At 37.7% G+C, this 27937-nt stretch overlaps 1 protein-coding gene across 3 annotated transcripts in view; it reads right to left on the reverse strand.

Annotated features, from left to right (window-relative positions):
- Positions 1-4454: 4454 nt before the first annotated feature.
- Positions 4455-27937, reverse strand: part of ROCK2 (Rho associated coiled-coil containing protein kinase 2) — a 106799-nt gene continuing 83316 nt past the window's right edge. For 2 of the 3 annotated variants that reach the window (XM_059835863.1, XM_059835865.1), the window contains 16 exons: positions 27126-27285; positions 25923-26083; positions 25317-25501; positions 23997-24066; positions 21435-21538; positions 21091-21277; positions 20664-20757; positions 20450-20544; positions 19603-19782; positions 19201-19369; positions 16064-16134; positions 15004-15092; positions 14186-14264; positions 13710-13971; positions 12866-13079; positions 4455-6524 (listed from right to left, as the gene is read on the reverse strand). In XM_059835863.1, coding sequence (XP_059691846.1) covers positions 6521-6524; positions 12866-13079; positions 13710-13971; positions 14186-14264; positions 15004-15092; positions 16064-16134; positions 19201-19369; positions 19603-19782; positions 20450-20544; positions 20664-20757; positions 21091-21277; positions 21435-21538; positions 23997-24066; positions 25317-25501; positions 25923-26083; positions 27126-27285 — 2124 coding nt within the window. In that variant the 3' untranslated portion in view covers positions 4455-6520. Of the gene's footprint in view, positions 6525-12865; positions 13080-13709; positions 13972-14185; positions 14265-15003; positions 15093-16063; positions 16150-19200; positions 19370-19602; positions 19783-20449; positions 20545-20663; positions 20758-21090; positions 21278-21434; positions 21539-23996; positions 24067-25316; positions 25502-25922; positions 26084-27125; positions 27286-27937 lie in introns of all 3 variants that reach the window. The other variant, XM_059835864.1, reaches the window with a different exon arrangement.

Below are 27937 nucleotides of genomic sequence, written 5' to 3' on the forward strand. Positions count from 1 at the left end.
TAAATTGTCAGTAGCCTAAACAAGTAGTTCTGTATATTATATGATATTATTGACTCACAGGAAGGGAGCTTTAAGAGAGCAGACATCTTGTTTTATCTGACAAGTATTCTGGAAACTAATTTAAAGGACAGAACCTGCATCAGCCTAAAATGCGACAAGAAAATGTTAGGTAATAATGATTATGATTCAAATTTAATAGTAACATGGCTCCATGCTGAAAATAAATTCTACTTACCACCGTATTGTAATTGCAAGTCATCTGTGTATAGGCCTACTCTGGGATGTACATGATTTCTGCTTTTGAATTTGGAGGCTTTGGCCAGCAGTACCAAGATGCTGACCTGTCTCATACTATACGAAAAGCATAAATGGGAAAGCCTGCTTCCTACGCCTCAGTGTCCTCTCTGTCATGTAAATCTGGACTCTAATGAAGCATGAATTGCGCTTGTGTGAAGTGTATTTTAAGTTACCCAGTTACTGTAAAGAAATTCTTTCACCTTTGAGCAACTGACTACATACAGATTCCACTGAGCTGACTTCCAGTACAGTGACTTGAGAGATTTTAAATTGTTTTCCCTGAAATGCACTATCAGCATGACTTGCAGTCCTCATGGCATCTCTGAGCTCAAGGGTATTTTCCTCTCTCAGTGCTGATGTTTGTTTTAAGCTTGCACGTATGCCCGCCTTCCCAGTAATAAAACTCCCATTGCTGAAGCTCTGAATGGTACAGGAAGCATATAGGGGATCTCCCTTACTGTATTTATCAAGCCCTTCCATCACTCCAGAGCGGACAGGTGGCTGCACAGATCCTACAGAATCTCAGCTGGCCCCTAGTACACCAAGGCTGTGATATGCTGGACAACATCACGCAGGCGCGTGAGGCCACGGGATCCAGCAAGTAGATGCAAGTCCTGCAGCTGCAGCCAGACCTGCACCTAGCTATAAGATCAGCTTACAGAGCCTGTTTGAAAAATGGAACACAGCTGAGGTAAGCAACGACGCTAGGGCCAACGTATGTGAAAACAGGTTCAGATGGTGGGGTTCCTGGCTCCTTCAGCCTTAAAATAGTTAAGGTATTTAATATCTCAGATACCAACAAAAAAAGTTTCCACCGATTCACTCGTTAATACAAAGTAGCACATATCCAAGATACATTGCTAAGATGGCAATTCAGTGCTTAAAGTCTAAGCAGTTGGCAAGCCAAAGGAAAAGAGGAAGACTGGCAGTGATCCCACAAGCCTGATGTACTTCTCGTTGGGTGGCTGTGCTTACCAAGTGGTGCAACAGCATCCTGGGCAAAAAAAAATCCCAAAGAGCTAGCAAGGCTGATGACAAATGACAAGAAGAACTGGATGACCCAAGAGGCACGCTGGTACATGATAATATAAGACTATATGTACAAGTAGGCTCACATCTCTGAACAAACGTTGAAGGCCTGGACCTCAAAATGGCGTGGTAAGACTGAAGCATCACATACAGTTGCCTTGGCTGTGAAAGTATTTCTACATAGCTCCTCCAAGCAACCTAAAAAGGGCTGCAGGGACGTGCAATTGCTGCGCTCTCTGCCCTTTCTATTCAGAATGAAGATGTGTCTTTCCAGATTTCTTTAAGGTACGCAGGACTACATACACTTACAAGTTTGTAATTTTGCTGCCTTTCACTGTGACTTTCATTATGAAAGATCACTTTAATCCTGAAGCTTCTGTAAGATTACTGGAGTGAAAGCAGCAGTGGTCAAGTCTAGCTTCACACTTGCAATAGCAATATCAGGTAGTAACCTGATGTTCTTACCCGTATAAAACAATGATTCCTGGCTACAAAGGGGCAAAGATTCAAAACCCCTGGTAATTAGCATCCCTGTGCTAATAAATTACAGTTCCTCTGACTCCCCACTTCTTGGAGCAATGGTTTTATGGTGAGCTTCTCCATTTGTTGCAGTAGTTTCTGGGGAGAACTAGATTGGATGTGTTTACTCTTAGCATTCTTTTCTGCCACATACATCTCAGTAGACTTGTCTCATTTCCGAGATGAGCATGTCTGAGTACAGCATTGTCCATTTTATAGGCAACTTCAACAAAGACCATAAATTAGTGTCAGAACCGCTTCATCAACATATTTTACAGAGATCCAAAAGAAAACTCCTTCCCACTTTCATGAGGGATACTTCAAAGCAGTAGGCAAAAAAACCATGATCCATGGGATGCTGATAATCCCCTACGTGGTTTATAGGATCGTCTTAAAAAACAACAAATAATGTTTTCAATTTCAAGTGTAGGATGTGCAGAGATGATAGTCCATAAAATATTCTTAAGACCAACTGTAATGCACTGAAAAGGCACCAAGCCTGTCACAGATCAAGGATCATCTGGACGATGTTCTTAGTCGTCCGGTTTAGTTATAGGTAGTCCTGCAAGGAGCAGGGAGTTGGACTCGATGATCCTTATGGGTCCCTTCCAGCTCATTCTATGATTCTATGAAAAAACAAATTAATCACTATTTTGACATGAATGCCAAGGAAAACTAACCAGGAATGCAGAGAAGACTGAAATACTCCAATTCCCTGAACTGGACCATGGACTGTTACGTTCTCCTGCCTTAGAAACAGAGTAAGGAGGTGGTGAGGGTTTGTAAGAACTATGCAGATAAAAAGTTTGTTTTCATACAAGTTCCCCCTTTTCACATCAGCATCCCAAATACAACCTCACAAGCACAGGATGGGTGAAGGCACTTGAGACCAAGATATATAAATCCTCCTCCAAGGATGATTCTCTCGAAGCTAGATGGGAAACTAATACATTGTAAGATTATAAACACAAATGCTCAAATTTCTAATGATCATCTGACACTGCCTGAGAAACTAAAGACAAAAAGCATGTAATTTCTAGCGGCAGCTTTGCTGGCGTTGGAGACTTCAGAGAGCCACAGAATGCCTGCTAAAAATGTAGGAGGTTCAGTGTCTTCAACAGAGGTAGTAAGAGATTTAGATACTTGCAGTGAAACTTCAGTGATGTTTTAAATTTGGCTACTGTCACTGACTCCCAAGATCAAGATAAGCCTCTTGCATGTTTCCAAGTCCTACGTGGTACTATGGTCCATGTCACGTTTTGGTTACAGCATCAACCATGCTAAGATGCACAAGAACCACCATGTTTCCTTCAGTATGCAGGTTTGGTGTTGGATCAGTGGCAGCGCTGTGAGGGGTTGAGCTTTGGCAGGAACCACTACAAGTAGGAAACCGCAGAACACAACTAGGACAGAAGTGGAAATCTCCTTGCATAAAGGTCTTTGTGACAACTGACCCGTTAACTCTGACGGGGTCTTCCTGTCCAGCTTCCATGCCGCTGAGCTCTTGGATAGGAACCAAACAGCAACTTCCCCACAAGTGTCTTGAGCTTCTGGCTCCAAGTTTGACCCCTGATTTTTCCAGAAGATTAATTTGCAGCTTGGCTATGCTATTTGTTTACTCTTGTGAAACAAAAGGACTTGCAATGAGAGAATTTCTATAGATAAAGTCATGCAGGCCATAAAAATGTCCTGTTTGCTGGGACAGCCCTGCTACAAAAATAAAGTGTTTAAAAGTCAGTGAGTTTAAGACAAATATTCCTTAGTTCAGGAATATGCTCTTCTCTCAAAAATTTTAAAAGGTTACCACTGGACAATAAGGAAGCACCACAATCTCCAGAAACTAATGTTGAAGAGTTCTTTGCATGCTATAGATCAGCAGATGGAAGGTCTATCTCGAGCAGAAGGACAAGTGAGAAGAACAGAAGAGCAGCTTTGCCTTTCGTGTCCTGGGTACAAAACAAGGTTCGTGCACATCATACCATCGGCCAAATGATCTCCACATTACAGCTCAACACAGCCCATGCTGTTCCTTTGTTTTGGGACAAACTGCATGAAGGAAAACAGGAGTGCTACAATACTTCCATCCCTAGAGGGACTGAAAACTCAAAGGCCATGAGGAACCTATGCTACATTGGCCCTGCTTTGAGGTAGAGGTCAGACCAGGGGACCTCCAGTGCTCCCTATCAGTCCACATTGTTCTACAATAGCTTCTCAATACAGCCTGCGGTATGTATAGCTAATAACTATTTGTACAAGTATAGAAGGTATAAACTGTGGCTAGTAAATACGATAATACAGTACATTTCTTAAAATGTCAGGCTTAACAGGGCTCCAGGGATTCACAGTAAATGAGGGCAAGCCAAGGAGAGAAAGTGCAACAGATCCAGCCCCAGCACCTGATGGCCTGCCAAAACACCTCCCTTGGAGCCTGCCCTTCCTCCACACATAGCCTTTGCCTGGCTTCCTTTTGAGCAACCCTTGCCTTTCCCATATCTGTTGCAGTAGTTGCCTATATAAATATTTCGATTAATTACCAGCTTCTCAAGTTCAGGAACTATTTCACCTTACTCAAATAGTTTATTTAAAAATATATATATAATATTCTCCAATTCAGAAAAGGATAGAACTTCCCACAATGTAACATTTTTTATATATATATATATATATATAAAATATTTATGCATTCAGTGAATGGAAACAGTTTTACTGTATACATTTTAATGTTGTACTCTATGCAAATCTGCATTACCTAAAAATATACCGTACTTCTGTAAATCAAAACAAGCAGGGGAAAAAACCACTGTAGCTGTGCACTGGGTTATAATACCTAACAGCAACGATATGAAAGTTTTAGTTTTGAATTTAAGAACCCACAAACAACATTTTACTTTGCGAGTGCATAAATAGAAGACTGAACACATTCTGGCTCTGTTAAGTTGAACTGTAGTAGAGGTTACAAAATGTAAATATATTTATTCATTTTCAGTATTTCAGTGTTTCCAAGTCCACCTTTCATGATAGTGTTAAATAAATCATGGTCCTATCCTTCCAAACATTTCAACACTCTTTAAAAAAAACAAACAAACAAACAAAATTTTAAAGTGAAATGTCCTCCTTCATTGAAGTGTTAGATCATATTTTAAATTACTGCACTCCCACACAATATTTTTATATATATATATTTTTTAAATATATATATATTTATATATATAAAGAGACCAAATAGGAGACTACATTTTTTACTATCAATATGTTTAACTTCACATACTGTAGTTGTATAAAACATGCATTTTCTGGGATAATTATGAACACATCATGAATGAGCCCACATAAATTATACTTTTTTGTACAGCTCCAAGTTAAAAAAAAGTCAGATTAAGTGCCTCTGAGGCCCTTTATTTCCCAGCTATCAGTTCTCAAAACACACTTCTGAAATATTTATCTATGCCTACAGCTATGTGCTAGAGAACCAGATTTAAAATTTTAAAATACATCTACAGTATGTTTTACTTTTCTTAAAGTTTGTGACAGTCCTTGGATATTGTGTTGTGAAATGTAAAAATAGTCACAGATTCTTTTTTTTTTTTTTCCAGAAATAAAAAACACATCTAGGAGAGTATGCAAAAACAAGGCAAAATGAAGTTTCATAGCACTTAATGAGGGTTAATATAAGTCAATAACTAATATTGAGGTTTGTAAAAAGGGCTGGATGAGCAGTTACATGTACAAGCAAAGGGTGTAGTAATTCCAATGGTACCAGACATTGTTTCTGTAACCAACACTTCTCCACCCTTAAAACCAGTCAATATACATTCAAAATAGGCTGACATTGATATACTTACTAGGTGTAAAAATAGTGCACTATTTTTTCTGCCACAAAGCAAAATTGCATCCTAAGAGCTGGTAAACCTTCTTTTTTCCTTAAATAGAGAATGGGCAAAAAACTTGAAAAAAAATTAAATTAAGGCAAGTAGACAGGTAAAACAGGACTGCCCATGATGACGTAGCTGAAACTAGTATATACTTCAAACTTATACTAGCTGCTGAACACTGACATGCAGCTTTTGATAGACGTATATGAATGATATAAACTTCAACATTATGGCTTTATACAAGTGCATAGTTGCAACTGCAATAAGTAACGGTATCTGATTAATAAGCATAAAAAAATAAAGTGGAAAGATTTTTAAAACCCTCTTGCAGTATTACAGTACAATATATATACACAGTATAATGGTCACTTCTTACAGATGCAGTCTATATCACTATGGTGGATCTTCCTCCTGTTCTTCTTGCAGACATGCTGGTGGCATCTTTATGAAAGCTGAAAAGTCAGTTTCTTCCATTTTAATATTCATTCCTCTGGATCCTTTTATGAAATGTAGTGTATGTGTCTTGCCAAGAAAGCTTTTGTGGAACAGAGTTTAAAAGGTTACCTAACATATCCTTTTACTATTTACCAACCATTCCTCATTTGATCAGTCACTCAGGAGAATACAGGAAAACCCTCAGAGATTAGTAATTTATATTGCAGCAAAAATGTAAACCTCTGATATATATAGCACAATCTCTCAGGAAAATATATATTTTTAATATATTTTGGGATATGTTTCAGTCTTGCTGTAATGGGAAGAAAATGATCACCTTGAATTGTGTCTGCATTCATGGAAAGCAGTTAGCTGAAAAAGAAGCAGGAAGTTTGGTCAGTAAATGCAACAAATGTAAATCTGACAACAATATACTTCCTCAAAGTCTTCATTTAAGATGGGCTCAGCAGCATACTTGGGAGAAGCGTCATTCCTTTGCATCAACAGCATCATTACTTAAGTATAATACATCTTTATGCATAATGATCCCAAATCAATTAAACCCCCTTGTTACATATGAGGGTAAAGTACAATGTGCACAATGTAATAGTCGCTTCTAAAAGATCAGTCATTTGTAAGCTTTTAATACATAAAGATGCAGTATATTTAATTAACGTAACGCTTGTCACTGTAAACACCAAACCAGTTAAATTCTACAAGAGCTGGTATCTCAGTTAACCGAGTACACAGCTGAGGTACAGCCCTACTGCTGCTATCATTGCCCATTCTTTTATAAGGCTGAGACACACCTTACGTACTATTTAAAAGAATTCTTAGGAATTTAACATTTTGGGTTCTTTTCTGTGTAAATATAACATTGCATAAACATGTAAAATGATTAAACATTGAGAACTATAAAAGAGTTATCACAATTTCCAGTACATTCACACTGCATATTTAAGTAAGGCAGAGGACAAATTAGATCAATAAAAAGGCTGTATCTTTTTTAAGGCAGTCAAGGAAACTATATCACAGAAGCTGCAAAGCCCATTTGTTTACGTAGTTTTCAATTGCATGGTTAGGTACCCAAAAAGCACAGCACTGCAAAGGAAAGCCAAGTTCAATTCACTTCATAACACAGGTAGAAAAGCAAAATGCAGAACTCCGGTGATTTCATGTCTGCTAGCCATAGACCAGTCAGTTTATGTTAAAAGCTTAAAAATGAAAAGTATTTGTAAAGACCAATTCTGTTTCAGCTAAACATCCAACTGCTACAATCTCCCTTCTAGCCTTCAAAAATTATCTGCAGAGGCTAGCAGTATTAGCACTATAGATGAGCAACTGCTCTTACAACAGGAAATACTTTCTTTTCAGGCAGGCAGACATGAATTTTGAATAAAGATCTAAACTTAGAAAAATAAAAACACTGACAAAGGCAACAACATCGTTTTAACGAAAATGACTCTTCCAAAAATTCATTGACATCATGAACAGAATCTCATTTTTGCTTTTAAAATATTAAAATGAGATCTTGTATTTTCTCTGCTTTGAGAAACAAAATCCAACATAGCATGCTGTATTCAAAGGCAAACAAATCCATTCCTCGCTCTTTAGATTTACCCCTTATACTTCTTCAGAAATCAAAAACATCGTCATCATCATCACCATCAATATCATCAACATCATCAAATGACCAATCCCAGTCCTTAAAAGCCAGATCAAGTAATCTGCAACAGGAGGGTTGGATGTTTAATGTGTGTCACACTTCTATAAAAGACTTCAAAATTCCATTTGTTATCACTAAACCCTTTTATATAAAAGACTGTGTTAAGGCAGGTGGGTTCCTTCCTTCGTCTGTCATAGAGTATGAAGATTCAGTTAGTGTCCATGTAAGCCAGGAATATTGTATTCATTGGAAATTTATCTCACAAATAATTCAATTCTGTAGAACACTTACCATATTGATTTTTTCCCAAAAAAAATTCAGCAGGAAAGACCAACATGTACATTTCATAGAATTAGCTACTTTCTGTTTTGCTGCTGTTCTTGTTGACTGAGGTGCAGTTTTATGCTCTCCTGCTATTCCTTTCCAGACAATAACACAGGGCTAACAATTTTTCCAATAAAATCAAGCAATTTTGATTGCTGAATAGAACATCAAATAAAATAGTGTAATCTGAATTTACAAATACAGTAGGATTGTATTATATCCCAAATACAGTGGGATTACACTATATTCTGTAGCTCATTATTTAAAGCTAAGCAATGCCAAAAAAGAGGGTATAGCAACTTGTTCTCTAGGCATTGCTGCCTGCAAACCTTATCAGTGAATGAGTCATTTCACCTATTTTAGGCATTTATTTTGGAATGGGATGAATCATTGTCTAGAGGCATTCATCTCTTTCTGTGGTTATCAAAGGATGGTCTTGGACAAGTCTCTTAAGTACTAACTTCTCAACTGCTATAACTGCAAGAAATGAAACCCAGTCTAGTCATCTCTCCAGTGAGCTCAATGGATTTTAAATCAGGATTATTTGCCAACCATAGCAGGCAGAGATAGAATCACAGAATCACTAAGGCTGGAAAAGACCTGTAAGATCATCAAGTCCAACCATCAGCTAACACCACCATGCCCATTAAACCATGTCCCACAATGCCTCATCCACACGCTCCTTGAACGCCTCCAGTGAGGGCGACTCCACCACCTCCCTGGGCAGTTTATTCCAGTGTCTCACCACTCTCTCAGTAAAGAAATTTTTCCTAATATCCAGCCTGAACCTCCCCTGGTGCAACTTGAGGCCATTTCCTCTCGTTCTATCACTCGTCACTTGGGAGAAGAGACCAACACCCACCTCTCTGCAACCTCCTTTCAGGTAATTGTAGAGAGCGATGAGGTCTCCCCTCAGCCTCCTCTTCTCCAGACTGAACAACCCCAGTTCCCTCAGCCGCTCCTCATATGACACATGCTCCAGACCCCTCACCAGCTTCGTCGCCCTTCTCTGGACATGCTCCAGCACCTGGATGTCCTTCTTGTAGTGAGGGGCCCAAAACCGAACACAGTATTCGAGGTGCGGCCTCACCAGCGCCGAGTACAGGGGCACCATCACCTCCCTGCTCCAGCTGGCCACACTCTTTCTGATACAGGCCAGGATGCCGTTGGCCTTCTTGGCCACCTGGGCACACCGTTGGCTCAAAAGAAACCTTACCTAACAGAGTTCAGTGTGTTTTAACTAAAACATGCTACAGTGCTTAATATAGTTAAATCACGTGCTTTAAATGAAATGGGTTTCTGGGTTTTTTTGGGTTTTCCAGTTTTAAAGTTTTTACACTTTTAAATGTAATATATCCCTGAAAAGGCTCAATATTCATTTATTATAAACTACGGCTATTGTAATTTCTAAAACACTTGAAGAATTTATTAGACATTAAAATATATGAAAGTTGATTTTTTTCAATTTGGAATTATCCTTTCAGCACAATCCAATTGAATGGCTATAAGCAGAAACTGTATGGTCTCTATTAGAAACTGGTTTGCCCTTTCTTAAATCATCACGAAGAATAACAGCCATGAAAACCCCGGAGAAAGAATCACTGTGTGAAATTCCTAGCAGGGACAGCATTCACAGGACCATGCAGGTTGGAAGGCACCTCAGGAGGTCTCTGAGCCCAATCTCCTGCTCAAAGCAGGGTCAGCTACAAGGCCAGCCCAGGCTGCTCAAGGCTTTGTCCTGTCAGGTCTTGAAAGCCTCCAGGGGATGGAGCCTGTCCAGCCCCACCCAAACTGCCTCCCTGCCTAGCCGTTTGCGTTGGCTTTTTCTTCTATCCAGTTGGAATCTCTCTTGGTTCAACTGAGCCCCTTGTCTCTCACCCTCCCACCATGCAGCACTGAAGAGCTTGGCTCCATCTCCTTAATACCCTCCCCACAGCCAAGGGCAGGCTGCTATGAAACCCCACTGGAGCTGTCCTTCATCCAGGTTGAGAAAGCCCAGCTCCCTCAAACCTCTGCTCTGACCATCCTGGTGGCCTCCGCTGGACGTTCCCTAGTTTGTCAATGTCTGGCTTAAATTTGGGGGCCCATCTCTTCCCTCAGAGGATGATAATCTCTTCCCTCAATCGTCTGGCTGTGCTCCTCTCGGTGCAGTCCCAGAGCCTGCCAGATCCGACTGCTGGCTCATCCCCAGCTTGTCGCCAGCCGCTCAGTCCCCAGATTTAACTGGCAACTGGACCCTCATTCTTCATAAAGTTCCTAACAGAAAATTTATTATTCCATAAGGTAAGCCCTTGCACAAAAGCCTCATAGAGGTACCAGTCAGATATTAATTTGCCATAGCAGTTACAGTAATTTATAAGTATGTGGTTTATAATTAAAAGTGTTTAAATACATACAAATTTCCACTGGTTTGACAAACCTGCATTAGTAAGGTGATGGGTCAGATGACCTCACAGAACTACACTTTTCCATCTGTTAGGTACATTTGCAAAGCTAACTTGGAAAGTTTAATTGCAAAAATAAAATGGTTTACACATGAAAACGTTCGTCCTCCTCCTTTTCCCACCATTACAAAATACACAGATAGAAAAATATACAGGTAGAAAAAAAATCACCAAAGACTGATTCGGACTAGAGGAGGACCACAACTAAAAAGACGGGTAAGAGTAAATACTGTGTTATGAAAACATTTTGTAAAAAACATCACGGAGACTGAAAGAAGGGTATTATAAGGAGAAAAATTATTTTATGAGCACTTAAGAACAGCTGTCGAAGAAGAATCAGAATTTATAATATACCGTTTATAGGTCAACAATAAGAAACAGAACAAAAATAATGAATTAGATTGTAAACACTATATAGAAGAAAAGCATTTTACTTGTTCCCCAAGTTGTCATGAACGTTTCCTTGATTCATGCTTCAATCCCATCATTGATATTTTGGTTAGTTTTGCACAAAGAAACCCTTCAATAATCAGTCCCTAAGTAGTAATTAAAGAAGTTTTTACTTTCATGGTTATAATAAAAAAATCTAAATTATTTAAAATGCAAATTATGAGGTCAGACTTTCTTTCAAAATCTGTAAAGTAAATCACAAAAAATCACACTGTCAGGAAGTTAGGAGGGAAGTGAAATTAAGTTGAGTCTTTTCACTACACATTTCCACACATTAAAATACCAGTATTTTTTAAAGATCTAACTCTTCTTAGTGTAAGGCTGTTTTGGGATAACAGCAGCATCACAGTAAGAGCGTGCTTACACTGCATTCCCCACTGTAACTCCAGCAACTCACGCAACCCAGTTTTCAGCCAGCCAGCTTAGATATTGTTGGCAGTCTGGTCACAGAAACAAGGAGAGCAATACCGCCTAGCCACTGCCAAATTACCTCTCTGGGGAAAAATGTTAAGCCTTTGCTGAACTGCCCATTGCTGCTGGAATACTGCAACAAACAAAACAAGTCACACCAAACTTTTCACAGGCTGTCAACAATCGGGGACTGATATAACCAAGTATTAGCTAGTACTCTAGGTGACGAAAAAAGGAAACCCAAAAATCTGAGAAACTCTGTACTGTGCAATCATATAAGCACTACCTGCAGAATGCTATCACTTCCACAATACAGTATAGGATTTTGCCCCTTAAAACTGATCCAGTAATAGACTACTGGTTTTTGTATGGGCATTTTTTTCCCAAATCAGAGGAACCTGACTAAGACTATTCTTTTAGGAATCATGAGACATGAGCATGAGTCCTTCCAGGCTGAATGAGGAATTGAAACCGATTCTCTCACCCTTTGGTAAGTGCTCCAGGTACTTGACCAAATGGTGATCCCCCACTTCCCATCTTCCTGCTCTCTTGCAAAAAGTGCAAGTAATGCTCAGACAGGTGTCTACCGCTGCAGCAATGGGCTCCGCACTGTGGAACGTGCACGGGCAGAGATGCAACAGTGAGATTCATCTGAACTAGCTTTTCACTGTAGGTGCCCAAAAACATGCTGTACGCTCCTTTTCTACACTAGGAAGACATGGATCCTGAAAACAACTCTTCCTAAGTATCAACTGTAAATGGAGTCAGACATAGATACATTTGGTCAGATGAAACACACTCTAACATGCAAACCTGCAATCAGGTATTTAACCTTAGAGCAGGGCAGGAATTCAAATGCACGCCTCAAAACCAAGCAGTAAGAAACAAAAGACATGTAGTCTTTTGCTATGCGTAAGGCCTTCTAAACTGCTTTTTGAAGGCACCTATTCTCTCGAAGGTTCAACAGAACCACAACTTCATTGCTCAACTTCAAATCAGGTACAGTAGTGGCCATCTTGAAAACTGTTAAACCTTTTTTTCTTTTTTCTTTTCTTTTTTTACATCTTCACAACCCTCTCACTGACCCTTTGCCTAGTTCAACCCCATTTTCCCTACCAGCTGCCAGTTCACAGGAACCATTAGGCTACAGATGATGCTACAAGTTCTGCCTATTACACGTAAGAACCATAGGATACATTATCAGTACGGTAGGGTTAACTAACAGGTAAAGCAAGGTCCTTTATACAAGGAAACAAACATAGTGGCTCTTCGTATAACTGAGGTTTATATAAGATGACATGCTAGATCACATGTCAGTAGTCAACAACATTTGTGGTCAACTGTCCTCATCAACATATACGACATTAATTGTAGTGAACTGTTTAAAACAATAAACTAAATAGCAGCTCTTGTGTCACCTTGGTTTGTTTGGAGGAAGCTGTCGACTTGGTCGTCTGATGGACTGGTTTGGCTGTACCTTCATGGAAGTTCTGGGAGAAGATCGAGCAAAGGGGTCTGGTGCTGGAGGCTTCTTGGGTATTTTTTTCACCAGTCGGCTCACCCATTTTTGCTGTTCTTCCGTAGAATTAGCTAACAGTAGTAGATTCTTTGCCGTTGAAATATCATAGTACACTGTAATAAGAATTTTTATTTTAAAATTGTGTATTGACATTATTCTAAACATGTCCCCACATCAAAAATTAGTTGTCAGATTACCATGCTCTCACAGTCAACACAAAGAGAAATCAGCAGAGGAATCAAAAGCAAAGTGAACCAGATTTTGCCAAACTTTGTTTCCTGGTTGCTGACAGTGCCTCCTCCTTACATTTAGAGGGTAACAACTTAGTACTGCGGAAGATACACACTCACATGGAAAAAAAAACACGGAAGGGTAACACAAAGAGGTGTGCCTGAGCCCAAGAAACTATGTAACCTCAGTCACAAGGCGTAAACTTCACTGAGTATCATCTATTTTTAACACACACTATTGTTTCATATAGCAATCCAGCACAACACACACAATGACCATGCTTTACTGCATGATGCTGACAACAGAGCAGGTATGTACATATATTGGCTCACAGCAGTGAGCTGATCCTCATGTAGACACCTTTAGAAAGGTTCCGACGGCTACATACTAATAAAAGAAAAACCTACCTGTCTATGTTTAGTTGGTGTCAGACCACTACTAGAATCCTCTGATCTATTACAACGCCCTGTGACTCCAGTGACTATATGCATATTCAAATACCTGCTATTTACCTTTGCAAGGTGCTATAATCTCTTCTTTTTTATCCATGTGATCTTTGTGACATTTGATATGGCAACGGCGACATTCTAGAGCAGGAGGAGGTTTAAACATATGCCACAGTGGCTTCATACAAGCTTCACAATTGGTTGGAAAGTGATAAAGAGTAGGTATAAACTCATGTCCTTTGTGACAAATGTAATTTGACTTCTCTCCCATAGGCTCCACGGGAAATTCCTGTTCCTTTTTGCTCTCCCCTTCATTAGCGTATAGAATCTAAAATCAAAGCAAAATAATCTCAGTACTCCTATACAACAAAAGGGAAATTCAGAGTAATTAAGTAGAAAGATTGAGGAAATACAATGGAGGGGATCTTTTTCAAGTTCTTTTTTTAGTGAATATTCCATTAGACAAAGTTATGAAAATATGTTTGACAATGTGTGAAATACCATCCTTGTTACATTAGAAACATTAATTTATTACTGAATACCTGGAATATCCTAGGTATTTCCTTCGAGTCTGCTCTGTACACATCAGTCTGAGTGACTGGTCGGACATGGAAGAGTTTGCTACAGGAAATTATTTCAATAAGGACAAAAATTAATGTTACCAAAAGGATAAATTTAAACTGACAGACTAAGTTAGGATAAAACATACCACATTAAGACTTACAGCCATTAAAGATTTGTCAGTACAAATTTCTAATCACTTGATTAAAGTCCTATCTTTCAATCCTGCACATGAAATTCCAAAAACCCTAAATAAAAAGAAGCCACAAGTATCCAGCTGTATTTGCAAAAAAAAAATGACAGCACTGAAAAACCATCACGTGACTTTTAACGACTGCTGGTAGCTTTCTAACACAATCCTCTCCCCACGCTCCAACCTCTGAATATGCACATTCTGTATTTATTAAGAAAATAAATTAACTATACAACCCACCCATAAGGATATGTTGTAAGTGACAATGTAGAAACACTGAAAATTATCGCCTCTCCGCTACAGTTTTCTTAATGTTTTTTTTGCGACAATGTGTATGTGAGGTAGGTCTAACTGAGCTAGTGGAAGCAGTTCAGTTATATCAGAACTTACTAGAGCTACCTGTATCGGACTGAGCACCACACTACTGCTACACCACTGCCTACAATGGATAATACTTAAGCTCCCAACTCTGTAGCTCAAATTGCAAAAGTATGCCCCATTTGACATTGCGCTCCCAGACTGGACCTCAAAAGGCCTTTTGCCAAAGTCTTTCCAACAAAGTTCACCTACATATCAGAAGAACGAATCTCACATAATAATACTTACTCTATATCTAATACCATATAGGGATTAGATTGTTCTTTATCTTGTTCACTGTCATAGAACAGGATCTTCTTACTGCTTACAATTACATACTGTTAAGAGACAGCAAAGGATGAAATATGCGTTTTAATCAAACTCATCACAGATGTCAAAGATGTCACAGCAATTACCACAGATGTCACAGCAATATTTTTCTACAGTTTTATTATATGGTAGCTAAATGGACAATAATAGTACTGTATTCTAAGTCCATGATTTGCCAATAAGTTCATTGCACAACAAACAAAATTCTGATTACCTGATAAATCAATTTATGTTATCAGATTAATTGATATTTAAACAGATTTAAGCACCTATGAAGAGATAAATATGAATGTCTGGAAGAAAGTAAGAGAAAAGTTTTTCATTTCTGTTTTACTTGGACTGGTAGTGAGAGCAACTGTCATATTATGATGCCTATTTTACATGTGCAGTTGGCAACTAATAGGGATCATAGTCACAAAGACCACCGCTATATTTCTCAGCACTGATAGCAATTTTCATTAAAAAGGTAGTTACCTAGAAGATCTCCTACTTCCAGAATTTTGTCCACAATGAACAGTTTGACTGAGCAGTAAGTGAACTGGTATGAAACTGTGTAGTTAACTTTGGGCAAAGACCCATCAAAGAGGCTACTGAAAAGCAGTAAACAAGTCAAGGCTGCACAAGGCAGACGAGTAGTTGCTAGTTTTATTTCCCAAATAAAGAATGCATAAAGGGCATCTGCTTCCAGACTCTGCTGAATTCCAGCTACATAATACTGCTGGGAATGCTTATGGCTGAATGTACAAAAGTTTCAAAATTATGAATGGCCATTCTCACCTCTGGCTGGACAAAAAGTGTCTTAACCTATTACAATTGTCTTAACCTGCTCCTCTCAGACATAGCTATACCAGCTAACATATTTTATACATTTAAGCAATGAAAGAACATACATCAAAGAACAATTAAAGTGTTGAAAACCTGCAGTAAGTTTAAAATCCAGAATACACATGAAACAAGATCAAAAATCTGGTTTTCTTACCTTTTTAACCCATCCAAATTTTTTAGTGTTATTTCTAACAGGTAGTGATAGCCAGCCTTCCAATCTTGATTCTGAAAAAAAGGTATCTATTAAAGAATATAAATATTCACAACACATTATTTTTGAGACTGCTGTGCATTTTAAAATAGTTATCAAAGATCAATAATAAAGAATAAAGCAACAGAGCAAACATAAGAACATGAACTATTGAAAACTACAAGGTCTTGCAAAGTTTATCACACTAAATGTTCAGGAATAAATTAAATAGTGTATTCCTGAATACAGCCAATAACCAACAAAGCAATCACAAAAAAGTAGTAGGCATGAGGAAGAAGTGGAAGAGCAAACTTGCAATTATAGCACACACATTCCCTTTAGTAATTTTGTCAAGACTTAAAATGCTTATGTCTATCAACCTTTACCTTTTAAAACAGCATCTGAAGACCACACAACATCCAGTTCAAGGCAAAAAAAGGCGAAGTACCACCACCAATAACCTATATCCTCTATACGCTGGGTAAAATTTCGTAAGTTTAGTATTCTAATTCATATTTTTTGCTTTGTCAATTTTTCTTTTTTCTAATTCTGCCTAAATCTCCTAGGCTTTTTAATCCAAAATAAGTAATTTTTGGCTAATCCTTAGGCCTTGCCTAAATTCAGCTGCCCTTTCACTCACTTGCAATATTTCATATTATATTGGCACGTCAGTCAGATTGGATTTTTCAACAGTATTAACAGCTCAGCTGTTGTTTGACACAAACATTTCAGTAGTAACCAAAAGCTCACCAGGATCACACTTTCCTAGGGCTTGGTAATACATAGTATCGCATAGCCTTTGACCCTATTCACTTAATACAAGCATTTCTTTCCCCTATGTTTTACTAAGAGGAACTACTCAATTGCAATAATATTTTCCCAATGAGTTTCCTACCCTAGCAGATAACCTCTACTGCTGCTGAAGAACCTCCAAGTCAAAAATACTGAATCCATAAGCATTAACAAACACAAAACCATGAAAGGAGCATAAACATGCTCCAAAATTGCAAGAGCTATTTTCTTTCTCATCAGAGGGCATGTGCAAGCTCCTGCTCATGTTTAACATAGCATAACAAATAGTTATTAGATATTCATAGAAATCTCGTTTTGTCTAAAGAGATTGAAGAAAGGCTATTTATTCAGATATGCGCTGTCTTCAAAGTTCACTGCTCTATAAGCATTGCTGTTGATGACACATTTTAATATACAAACCAAGTACCTGAAGCAGTTCTATAATGTGTATTTTGCTTCATACGTGCCACTTTAAATTGTTCTGTTCCTTTCAACTACAACTGATACAAAGGGTAGCAAGCATAATGCTGATGCAGAAAATCCTTCCCCATATCCAGGAAGCATGTGTCATTTGTTAATGTTGTGAAAAAATATGCATTGATATTTTTCCTATTTTCCTTTGTAATCTCTAATGCTATCACATGAAATTGGAGAAGATGAGAGTTTCTGGTTACACTTCTTCATTTTTGGCATCCATTCTATACTAACAGATCAGAGAAAGGCCAGGATATTCCAAAATTTTCACAGTACATGCTTATAAGCACTAGGAGGGAAAACACCAACAAAACACAACCATCATACCTCAAATCTGTTGTAATTATGTCAGAAAAGAGTCCTAGTTTAGATATGATTTTTACTTTAGAACAAAGCAAAACCATGCAGATAGCCCAACAGCAGCTAACAAGGATTAATTCTTTTATCAGAAGCCTCACAGTAAAAAACAGAGAATGAGTAAAATAGAGGAAATGCATTATTCTTTCCTCTAGTATGACGAAGTAATGTCACTATTCCAAAACAAGTTTTGCCTTTAGTGGAAAGGTATTCACACTTTAAAGGAACCTCAAATGAAATACAGAAATTTGAATGTAATAAAAAACCCCACCTCTGACATGAACACTAAACAGACGTTTTGTTCAACACAGTGTATGTGTAGTCATATAAAATGAATATAGAATTAGCAAAACAAAGCTGTTTTACCAGAGCCATATAATTTCATTACATGCTTTAGGTATCTAGAAAAATGAATAAAATTTGTTTGCCTTACCATACAAGAAACAAATATAAGATTCAAAATAAGGCAAAACAATGTAATACTCAGAAGACTGAATTTCTACGAGCAAGTAATGTACGTTGAGATGGTGAGGAGTTAGATGTCTCCACACTTAAACACGAAGATTTGACTTTTTGATATCCAGTATCTTAGGGTCTTATAGATAGCTGCAGATATTGGATAGAGGCTACCTTGAAAACAAGGCCATAAGGCTCATTTATACATTGCTTTAATAAAAACAGTGGTTTTATAAATGGCAGCAAGCATCTGTAAACATTTAGCAAAAACAAGCCAGTTATTTGTTCATGCAAATGTTTTCATGTCTTTGACGGCAACGTTTACTGCCGCTGCAGTGTGTTTACTGCCAGATTTTTTTTTTTTTTTTTTTTTAAATAATGTATTAATACTGTTAGTTTTGAAACAGAGAAAAGGACACAGTAAGAACAAAACCAAACAGTTCTCAGGGATGTCACCTGTGCTATCAACTTCTGTAGGGCTGTGGGAACAAGACAAAGGTTCTTCCTCTGAGTCAGAATCAGAATCGAGAAGCATGTGAGAACTGGAAGGCTTAGTGGCAATACTGACAGAGGTAGAAGAGTGTTGGTAGGTAAAAGACATGGATTCCATAGTGTGGGATTGAGTGATATGGACTAAATATAAAGCATAAAGGAGGAAAAAGGTAGAAAAGAAGTCAAAATAGAATCTCTAAGAAGAGAGTATTAGTTTTACATTTCATCACATAACATAGTAATTGCAGAGTAACCACCACAATAAAGTGGAAAAAATACTGAGTTTTAATGGGGTGCAATAGAATTTTTTAAAGTAATTTCTTTAAATAAACGTAAGATGAAGTATGATTACGGACAGATTTAGTTAGTAGGTGGATAGTGATCACTATCAAAGCATTAATAAGATGGTAGAAACACCTGAAGATGAAAAGCCATAGAATATCAAAGTGTTAATTTAATACTTCAGCTTCTATGGTAAAACACTGATAATAAAACTAGTTAATGCAGAAATATTAAGAAAATTAACATACCAGGGAATCCATCATCTGCCTCAGCATCTCCAGGTCCACTGCCTATGCTACTGTTGTCTAGACCAATGTGTAATGACTGTAGCTGTGAACGAAGCTGTTCAATGTCACTGTCTTTGCTGTCCAGAGTCATCTGGAGTTCAATCCGTATCTGACTCTCTTCTGCTATTTGCTGTAAGAATACGTTACAAGATTTCTTATTATCTCAATACTCAGTTACTCAGAGAAAATGTAAGTAGAAAATCATGCACACTTTGCAGCCAGTCTCAATATATATACTGTGTATTTCTTTTGGTCATGGGAAATTCAGGAATAGAGACTGTGTACACCACCCTAAAGCCAGTATCAATGCAATGAGAATTACAGAAAATGCTATCAATGTTTATATTTGCAAAAGGATCTTACTGCCTGCATTTCATTGATTTCTTTTTGATATTTGATCATCATTTGGGTCAACTTTTCTCGTTCAGACTTCAGTTCCATATGCAGTTTCCTATTTTCCTTTTCCTTCCGCCGTACATCAGTGTCAGCTCCACGTTTGACTGGACCCTTCCGATTCATGATCTCAGCCAATTTATTCACAGCCTTCCCATGAGGAAGAAAAACAATAACAAAAAACATACTAATAAATACATAGAGTTATATTGTGAAGAAATAAAGTCTTCTCTCCTATCCATGACCGGACAGTTTTAATCTAACTGTGACTAAAACCCCTGAATATCCAGTACTATAAAGTTGCTTTAATTCAATGTACTACTCAAAATTGAGAAGAAGGTAATGATGCTATTTTCACTTTAAGCAAGCATTTGCTTTGAACATTTCTACTCATTTAAATATTCTCTTCCGTTTCCATTAGCTAGTCACAAAATGTATCTTTGGATTAAAATGCCACTTGTTCTAAAAAACAATCCAGATTAATCAGAAATACACTGTTCTATGGAACTTACAGAGGAACATAAATCAAGATGGAAACCAGTAAAATATGAATTCATTTGACTGAAATGAAGATTTTTGCTGGTGGACTACATCTGGATTAGGAGTTCCTCTATGATAAATCATGCGGATGCAGTTTCACTACACTGAAAGTCTACTTAGTAGAAGCAGTAAAACAGAGCAATATATTTTGTTTCAGGGGCAAAAAAGAATAAAGTGTTAACAGTATATATAGATAGTTTACCATGAAAAGTTTTCTATTAAAAATTATTTGATTCATGAACACTATCTCTTCATTCATTTAGCTACATTTGCTCACCTGGGTTTTCAATGTTCTTTCATTCAACAACTGTTTCTCAAATTGTGCTTTAATATTTCCTACATTTGCTTCTTCTTCTTTTAGCTTCGCAATTTCTGTAGCAAGATAATTAAAACAAAAAAAATCTATGAAAGCTCATTACAGAAGAAAATAGTATTATTAAAGAATGAAACTGGTTTCAAATTAAATTATATTTGGTTCAGAGAATACATACGTTCTTGTACTTCCTTCAGTTTATTGTTTAGTTCTTCTTTCTCATTAGCAAGATTAGCCACATCACTAGTTAGTGTCCTATTTGCTTCCTCCAACTACAAAAAAAAAGTATATGTGACTATGTAACAAAACACATTTGGCATATGAAAGCATTACAGGACAGAAGAAAATGCTTCAGAGTGAAACCAGGATTAAGGATAAGAGGACTAACTGTAAGAGGGGTAGGGGCAGAGAAGAAAGAACGATCAGAGAGATGCATGGAAAAAACATGATATGAGATTTTTAAAATTTCATTCATAGAAAATAAATATTTTTTAAATGTCAGATGTACTTGTATATCAGTTACCTCTAAGTATGGATAACTCAAACTGCAAATAAAACTCAAGCCCATGTAAACCTCTACCAAAATTATGATTCATATTACTCACAGAGGCTATGGTGGCATCTTTCTCAGTAAGTTCCTGTTTATGCCTAGCCATCATCTCTTTAATCTCCAGCTCTTTCATAATCTTCTCTTTCTCCAAATCAGAGTACTGTTCTTCAGCAATGGAACGTGCAAGTTGTTCCGAGTCTGCTTTTGTCAAAGTAATCTCTAGCTGAGCAGCCAAGGAATCTCTGCAAATTATTGATACAACTATTAACTCTATTAACTTAAAAAATGGGAGGTTATGGTGGGGGGTTGGGGAGGGGAGTGAAGTGTAAGAAAAAAAATAAAACAACAAAATGCATTCCTAATCTTTTATATATTAGTAGCAAAACTAGTAAAATCTACCTCTCATCCTGTAACTCTTGTATCTTTTGCTGTATTTCTTTACAAAGTTTGGTCTTTTCCTCACATTCTTCTTTAAGTTCTCGAACTTGTGTCTTGTACAGAGTCTAGAATTCAAAGTTGGATAGAAAAGGACGTGACTTGCATGTTGTAGCTTGAAGGTACACAAAAAAATGATACAAGATGACACCGTATGCAATTCTTGAATCACACATTCAATTACAGTATAATTGTGCAATGCCTTCTCTAAATTTAACTAAACATCATCATCATTCCCAAACATGTTTTGGTTATTTTACTTTTTTGGTTTTGTGGTTGTTTTTATTTTTTTAAACTTCTGTATTTCTGAATGGATAGATGTATGATATACTTTTTATATGTTTGTAAGCATATTGTTAAAGAGACTCTCAATGTGAATATGACTATTCAATAAAAAATCAGAAGTATCAGAAACAATGAAAATAAGCAATTTATTTTTCTCTACTATTTTATATCTTTGTCAGAGGGAGGGAGGTAGGTAGAATTTAGATTTTAACCATACAAATCCATTAAAGCAACATGACAGTTAAAGAGCAAAAAGAAGTATAGGGGGAAGGGAAAAAACAAATTAGAAAAGCATTTGAAATTCAAATTTTTGTGAAATGGATACAAATCTAGAGCTCTAGAGGAAATGAAAGAAAAATTATATTGCTTGGTACACTCAAATGACTGTACACCAGTAAAGTGACAGACAACTACAACTGCATTTAGTGCAGGGATTTCAAGACAGACTGTCTCTGGCCTATCTACAGCAGTCAACTGACCTCAACTCTCCCTTTCTCTCCTTTAACGTGTCAAACTTTTTTATCTACTAAAAATTCAGATAATCCTTCTCCTCTCTGACCTAAAGACCACAGTAAAATCTTAAGTTTCCCTTAATTCTGAAACGTGTTTCGGGCTCTACCTGCAATGCAACTGGCTGTGCACTGTTAATATAAATTAACCTCCATATGCTAGTGATGATTTTTAAGTACAATACCTATTTATTCTGTTGTACCTAATCACAACAAAGCAAACACTCCCAACAGATCTTGCACCGGGTGTGCGTGCCAAGGTTTTGGTAGCAGCGGGAGCTACAGGGGTGGCTTCTGTGAGAAGCTGCTAGAAGCTTCCCCTGTGTCCCATAACGCCAATGCCAGCCGGCTCCAAGATGGACCTGCCACTGGCCAAGGCCAAGCCAATGTGCGATGGTGGTAGCGCCTCTGGGATAACATATTTAAGAAGGGAAAAAAGTTACTGCGCAATTGCAGCCGTAAAGAGGAGTGAGAATATGCAAGAGAAACAACTCTGCAGACACCAAGGTCAGTGAAGAAGGAGGGGGAGGAGGTGCTCCAGGTGCCGGAGCAGAGATTCCCCTGCAGCCCCTGGTGAAGACCATGGTGAGGAAGGCTGTCCCCATGCAGCCCCTGGAATACCCCACGCCGGAGCAGGTGGATGCACCTGAAGGAGACTGTGACCCTGCGGGAAGCCTGTGCTGGAGCAGGCTCCTGGCAGGACCTGTAGACCCGTGGAGAGAGGAGCCCACGCTGGAGCAGGTTTGCTGGCAGGACTTGTGATCCCGCGGGGGACCCACACTGGAGCAGTCTGTTCCTGAAGGACTGCACCCCATGGAAGGGACCCATGCTGGAGCAGTTCATGAAGAACTGCAGCCCATGGGAGGAACCCCACACTGGAGCAGGGGGAAGAGTGTGAGGAGTCCTCCCCCGGAGGACAAAGGAGCGGCAGAAACAACGTGTGATGAACTGACCACAACCCCTATTCCCCGTCCCCCTGCACTGCTCAGGGGGAGAAGATAGAGAAATCGGGAGTGAAGTTGAGCCTGGGAAGGAGGGAGGGGTGGGGGGGAAGGTATTTTACAATTTAGTTTTTATTTCTTATTACCCTGCTCTGATTTGATTGGCAATAAATTAAGTTAATTTCCCTAAGTCGAGTCTGTTTTGCCCATGACGGTAATTGGTGAGCGATCTCTCCCTGACCCATGATCCTTTTGTTGTATTTTTCTGTCCCCTGTCCAGCTGAGGAGGGGCGTGGTAGAGTGGCTTTGGTGGGCACCTGGCATCCAGCCAGGGTCAACCCACCACAGATCTCTACCAAGTTTGGCTGTAATGCAAAAATTTCCTTCCAAGCCTTAAATGCAGGTGTTTTGTCACACCATGTGATTCTGAAAATACAGCTCTTCTCTTCCATGCTGCATGGAAGAGATGCTGAATGCAAAAGGCTTGAAACATGCAGAAAATTATTCACACTGTGGAAAAATAAGCTGCTTGACTCCTCCCTCCCTCTAAACCATGTGTGGGACTCCCTTCCAAAGCTGCGACATTTCTTAACCGAGCTCTTTCATACTGCTCAGTGATCAAGCAAATGGAGTGATGACAAGGCTGCAGACAAGACTAAAAGACAGACACAAGAAAAAGGATTAGCTTTAGGTTGGAGATGTGAAACGCCTATGGCTGAGGAGGAAGAAGAAAAGCTAACATTGTACTTAGTAAACGGATTACTATAAAAATAAAGCAGCATAAAACATACCGAGAAATACTGTTCAGCTTCAAGTTGGTCTTGAAGCTCTTTCATTTGTCCATCTGCATCTTGACGTTCCCTAGAAAGAAATAACATACTTTAAAAGAAAAGATATGAAGATATTCCAAACCAGTAAATAGAGAAGACAGCATTCACACTCTTAAGATCTTCAGTCATTTCCTGACCAAAGTATGGTCAGCAATTAAACCTGAGGCTTCCTCTGGGTACCGGCTCTCTTTTTTACTTGTTCAGCTGAGAAAACTGCATTAATAAGAAGTCAGTTTAATGCTGTTAACACAGTAACTACAACAGTGTCACATAGTTTAACCAGTAAGAGACACTGATAAAGCAAACAGCCACCACCAGAATCTTATTTCAATGTAAAAAGTCACTGATCTGACAGATCGTTTTGGGTCTCTTGTTTGCTAGAGCTCAATCTGTGAAAATATGTCTGTATTCTTTGACACACATCATTTCTTTAATTCATCTGTTATTAAAACAGAAAGTCAAATAGTCAGTTCATAACAAAGAACAGTAATGTAGGAATAAAGATTTCTGCCAGTGTTTCACATTGCAAGAACCATCACATGTAGCAACCTTCTAGGCGAGTAACTGCATCTTGCTGACAGAAAAGATAAAGCACAAGGAGGTAAGCCATCAGAAGTCAAAAAGGAGCTAAGAATGAGATTCATCTGATATATGTGCTAAACTTGTCTTTTCATTCACAATTACGTAAAAAAAAAAAATATTTTAAAAATAGTTATTTATTTATTATGAGCTGCAAATATTGCTTGTAAGACCTTGAAAAACTGCAGGGATTTAACCCAACTCCTATTTGAAGGCCCAACAGATGTGTTTAAACATCTTTAGATATTTCCAATGGTTACGCTTCACAGCTCTGAATTAGTATTCATTTCCAATTCTAATAAGCTCTCCTGGACTAATAATGCCAGTAATTTTCCTCTTCACTGAAGCCCTACATAATTTAAAAAAAAGAAAGTACCTAGGCTTTCTATTAAATAAGTGTTTCTCCGAAGTCCTCACACTCATGTTTTTAAGCTGTGTTTTTTTAAGATTTTCAGGATGACAAACATCTTTTACTACAAATCTATACATTGCTGATTCACTAGGGCAAATCTCAACTAGAGTCACTGTAAATTATTTTAAACAATTAAGTTTTGCATTGTAGAATAGCATATTCTGTGCAGCAAATGTCTTTAAATTAATATTGCTCTCAGCTTTTGCCAATAAATAACTACAAATCAGTAACATTACATCAGTAACAATACATAATCTGTATTACAAAAAATACAGAGCAACTCTGCGTACTTGCGGAGTTCATTATTTTGTTTTTCCAGACTTAATTTGATTTCCTGAAGATGATTATTCTCCTGTTTTAACTGCTTCTCCGACATTTTCAAGGTGTTGACCTGTTGTGTTTGCATCTTGAGGTCATTTTGAGTGAGACAGCGCTTTTGTGTTTCTTGCTCTATTTTTAATGTCAGGTTTTTTACCTGAAAAATAAAAAGAAACCTCTGAATTTTACAGACCTACACAGGAAAACAACATTTAAGCAGTGTCTCTTACTGACTTCCTCTGCACTTTTGTACAACACGCTCACATCTTTTGATAAGTCAAAGCTGTTTCCTGAATAAAGGCATTAGCACACAATAAATAAGCTGGTTTTTCCATGTCAATATCACAGCATTTTAACATTCCTGAAGAAAAACTTTTAAAGATGAGTAACACTGAACTATTTCAGAAAAACAAAATCACACTCTGTAAAGTAGACTTTTTAAAGCTCCAAATACCGAGAAGGAAAAAGTTGCTGCCATTTTCTTTCACAAACATTCCTAAATATAGCTGTAACAGAGAAAATATTACGACACTGAAAACCAGGTTCCACTCAAGACTCCCTTTGTCATTGTTCCTTACATTTTCATTTAGTATATCCTTTTGCCTAAGGAGCTCATTGATTTTCTGTTGTGATTGTTTGAGATCACAGTCCAACATGGAGCGCTGCTTTTCGGCTTCTAACAACCGATTTTCTACTTTCTGCTTTAAAGCTCTCTCTTCCAAAAGTTTCTTCTCCATTTCTGTGAAGCAAGAGATTTAAGACATCAGTCAGTGTAAACCAGGGGATTTTGGAGGGCAAGGGGAGGAGAAGGTCTATCCCATATTAACAATAAGCAACATGTTTAACCTTTTAAAACTGAAGAGAAAGATTGCTGAAAAGTTATTCATTAAAATTTTCCCAGTAAACCCACTTCTAGAGAATGCTTTTGCAAGCATTCCTGACTGATAGCTATTTCCTACTTTTGAGCTTCAAGAGAACTTCCAGTTTATCTGCAATACATCTGAGATGGATAAAAGGGTGGATTTTTAAAAATAATCCATCTAAAATCTACTGAAGTGTTGCTTTGACTACGATAATTTGCAATCATTTAAAGACTTGAAGCTGTTCGGGAAGCTGATATGCCAAGTGATTCAGCCATTATTACTGAATCATTTGTGCTTCTTTTGAACATCTGGAAGGACAGGATCTGTAGGCAGCTTTTTAAGTAGCTGCAATAAACAAAAGCCACTTAATTCAAAAGTAAGAGCCATCTTCTGGAATTATTTGGTAATTATCCCTCTCTCCAAGAGATTTCAATTGTCATGAGATGCACCTGAATATGCACGGTGACTACGGAAGCCTAGAAAAGACCTGGCTATTTCTAGCTCTACCTGGTCTACTTATTTAAGTTGGTAAGTTGCTGACATCTTTTATTTAGGAAGACACAAAAAGGTATGAGTACACCCAGTAAGAACACAAATAAGCTCTTAACAAAAATGTTTTAAGCAGTTTTAGTAATATAAATTTAAGAAAAATTAGTTCAGAATACACTAGCACAGAAAATGAATTAGTGGTATGTGCGACAGAAAACGTGTTTTACTCCGAGACTAAATCAGTGTGTCTTTAATCGAGCAAAGCAAGGACAAAGGGACTACGACTGATTTTTACGACACTAATTATATTTAAAAACAACAGGGGAATCAAGGAAAAAATCCTACACTTAGGTTTCTACTAACATCAAAAGATTGTATTATCTACTTTGTATAATTTACACCTAAGTCCAACTTAGTCCAAATACATACCTTTCATGGCTTCAGATTTTGCTTCCTCTATAGATTCATAAATCTTATTTTTGTCTGCTAATCGTGCTTTTGTGGCTTTATGTTCAGCTTCTTCTTGTTCAAGGTTCTGCTGCATAACTTTGAATTTATATGTCATATCTATTTCCATGTTGCTCTTTTCCTGTTAAAGAAAAAATTACATTGAAATAAAATATTAAATACATCAGATTAAAGAGAAAATTTCGAACAACAGTAACACGCTGCTTGGAGCTATGCTAAGAGTAGAAGAGAGAGCTCAGACTCTACGGAGCTAACTGAGAACTCATTTCTACCAACGTTTTTCTGTGGATGGCAAAATGCTCCAAAAACACATGATTTGTACGAAGTTGCAAACAATGACAGAATTACTGCCTTAACAACCAACATTCTGTAATAAGAGCAGCTCAAAGAATAAGTTTATTGAAGATTTTTTTCAATACTTTTGTTTCAATGACGAAGTTGTTGGAAAAAATATTATCCAAAGCTTTTTTGTTTCTGGCAATATGGAGAGTTTAAAAAACAAAAAACAACAGGTGAAATGGAAGGCTACTACTGCACTGTCAAGCTACACATTGGAGTACATTACTATGTACTTTAGAAGTATAATGTATTATGATCATAAGGGAAATTATGTCTTCCCCTCCTTCTCAAATTGCAAAAACAATAAACAAAAAATTCAAAGAAAAAGAATAAACACTGAAAACAAGGCTTATTTTTTGCATAGATTTTGTCTCCATGTATCAAGTAATAAAAGCACAAATTTAAAAATTCCGTAAGTATGTAACACCAACGTT

This window comes from Gavia stellata, chromosome 2, assembly GCF_030936135.1.
Source record: "Gavia stellata isolate bGavSte3 chromosome 2, bGavSte3.hap2, whole genome shotgun sequence".
Classification (NCBI taxonomy): Eukaryota; Metazoa; Chordata; class Aves; order Gaviiformes; family Gaviidae; genus Gavia; species Gavia stellata.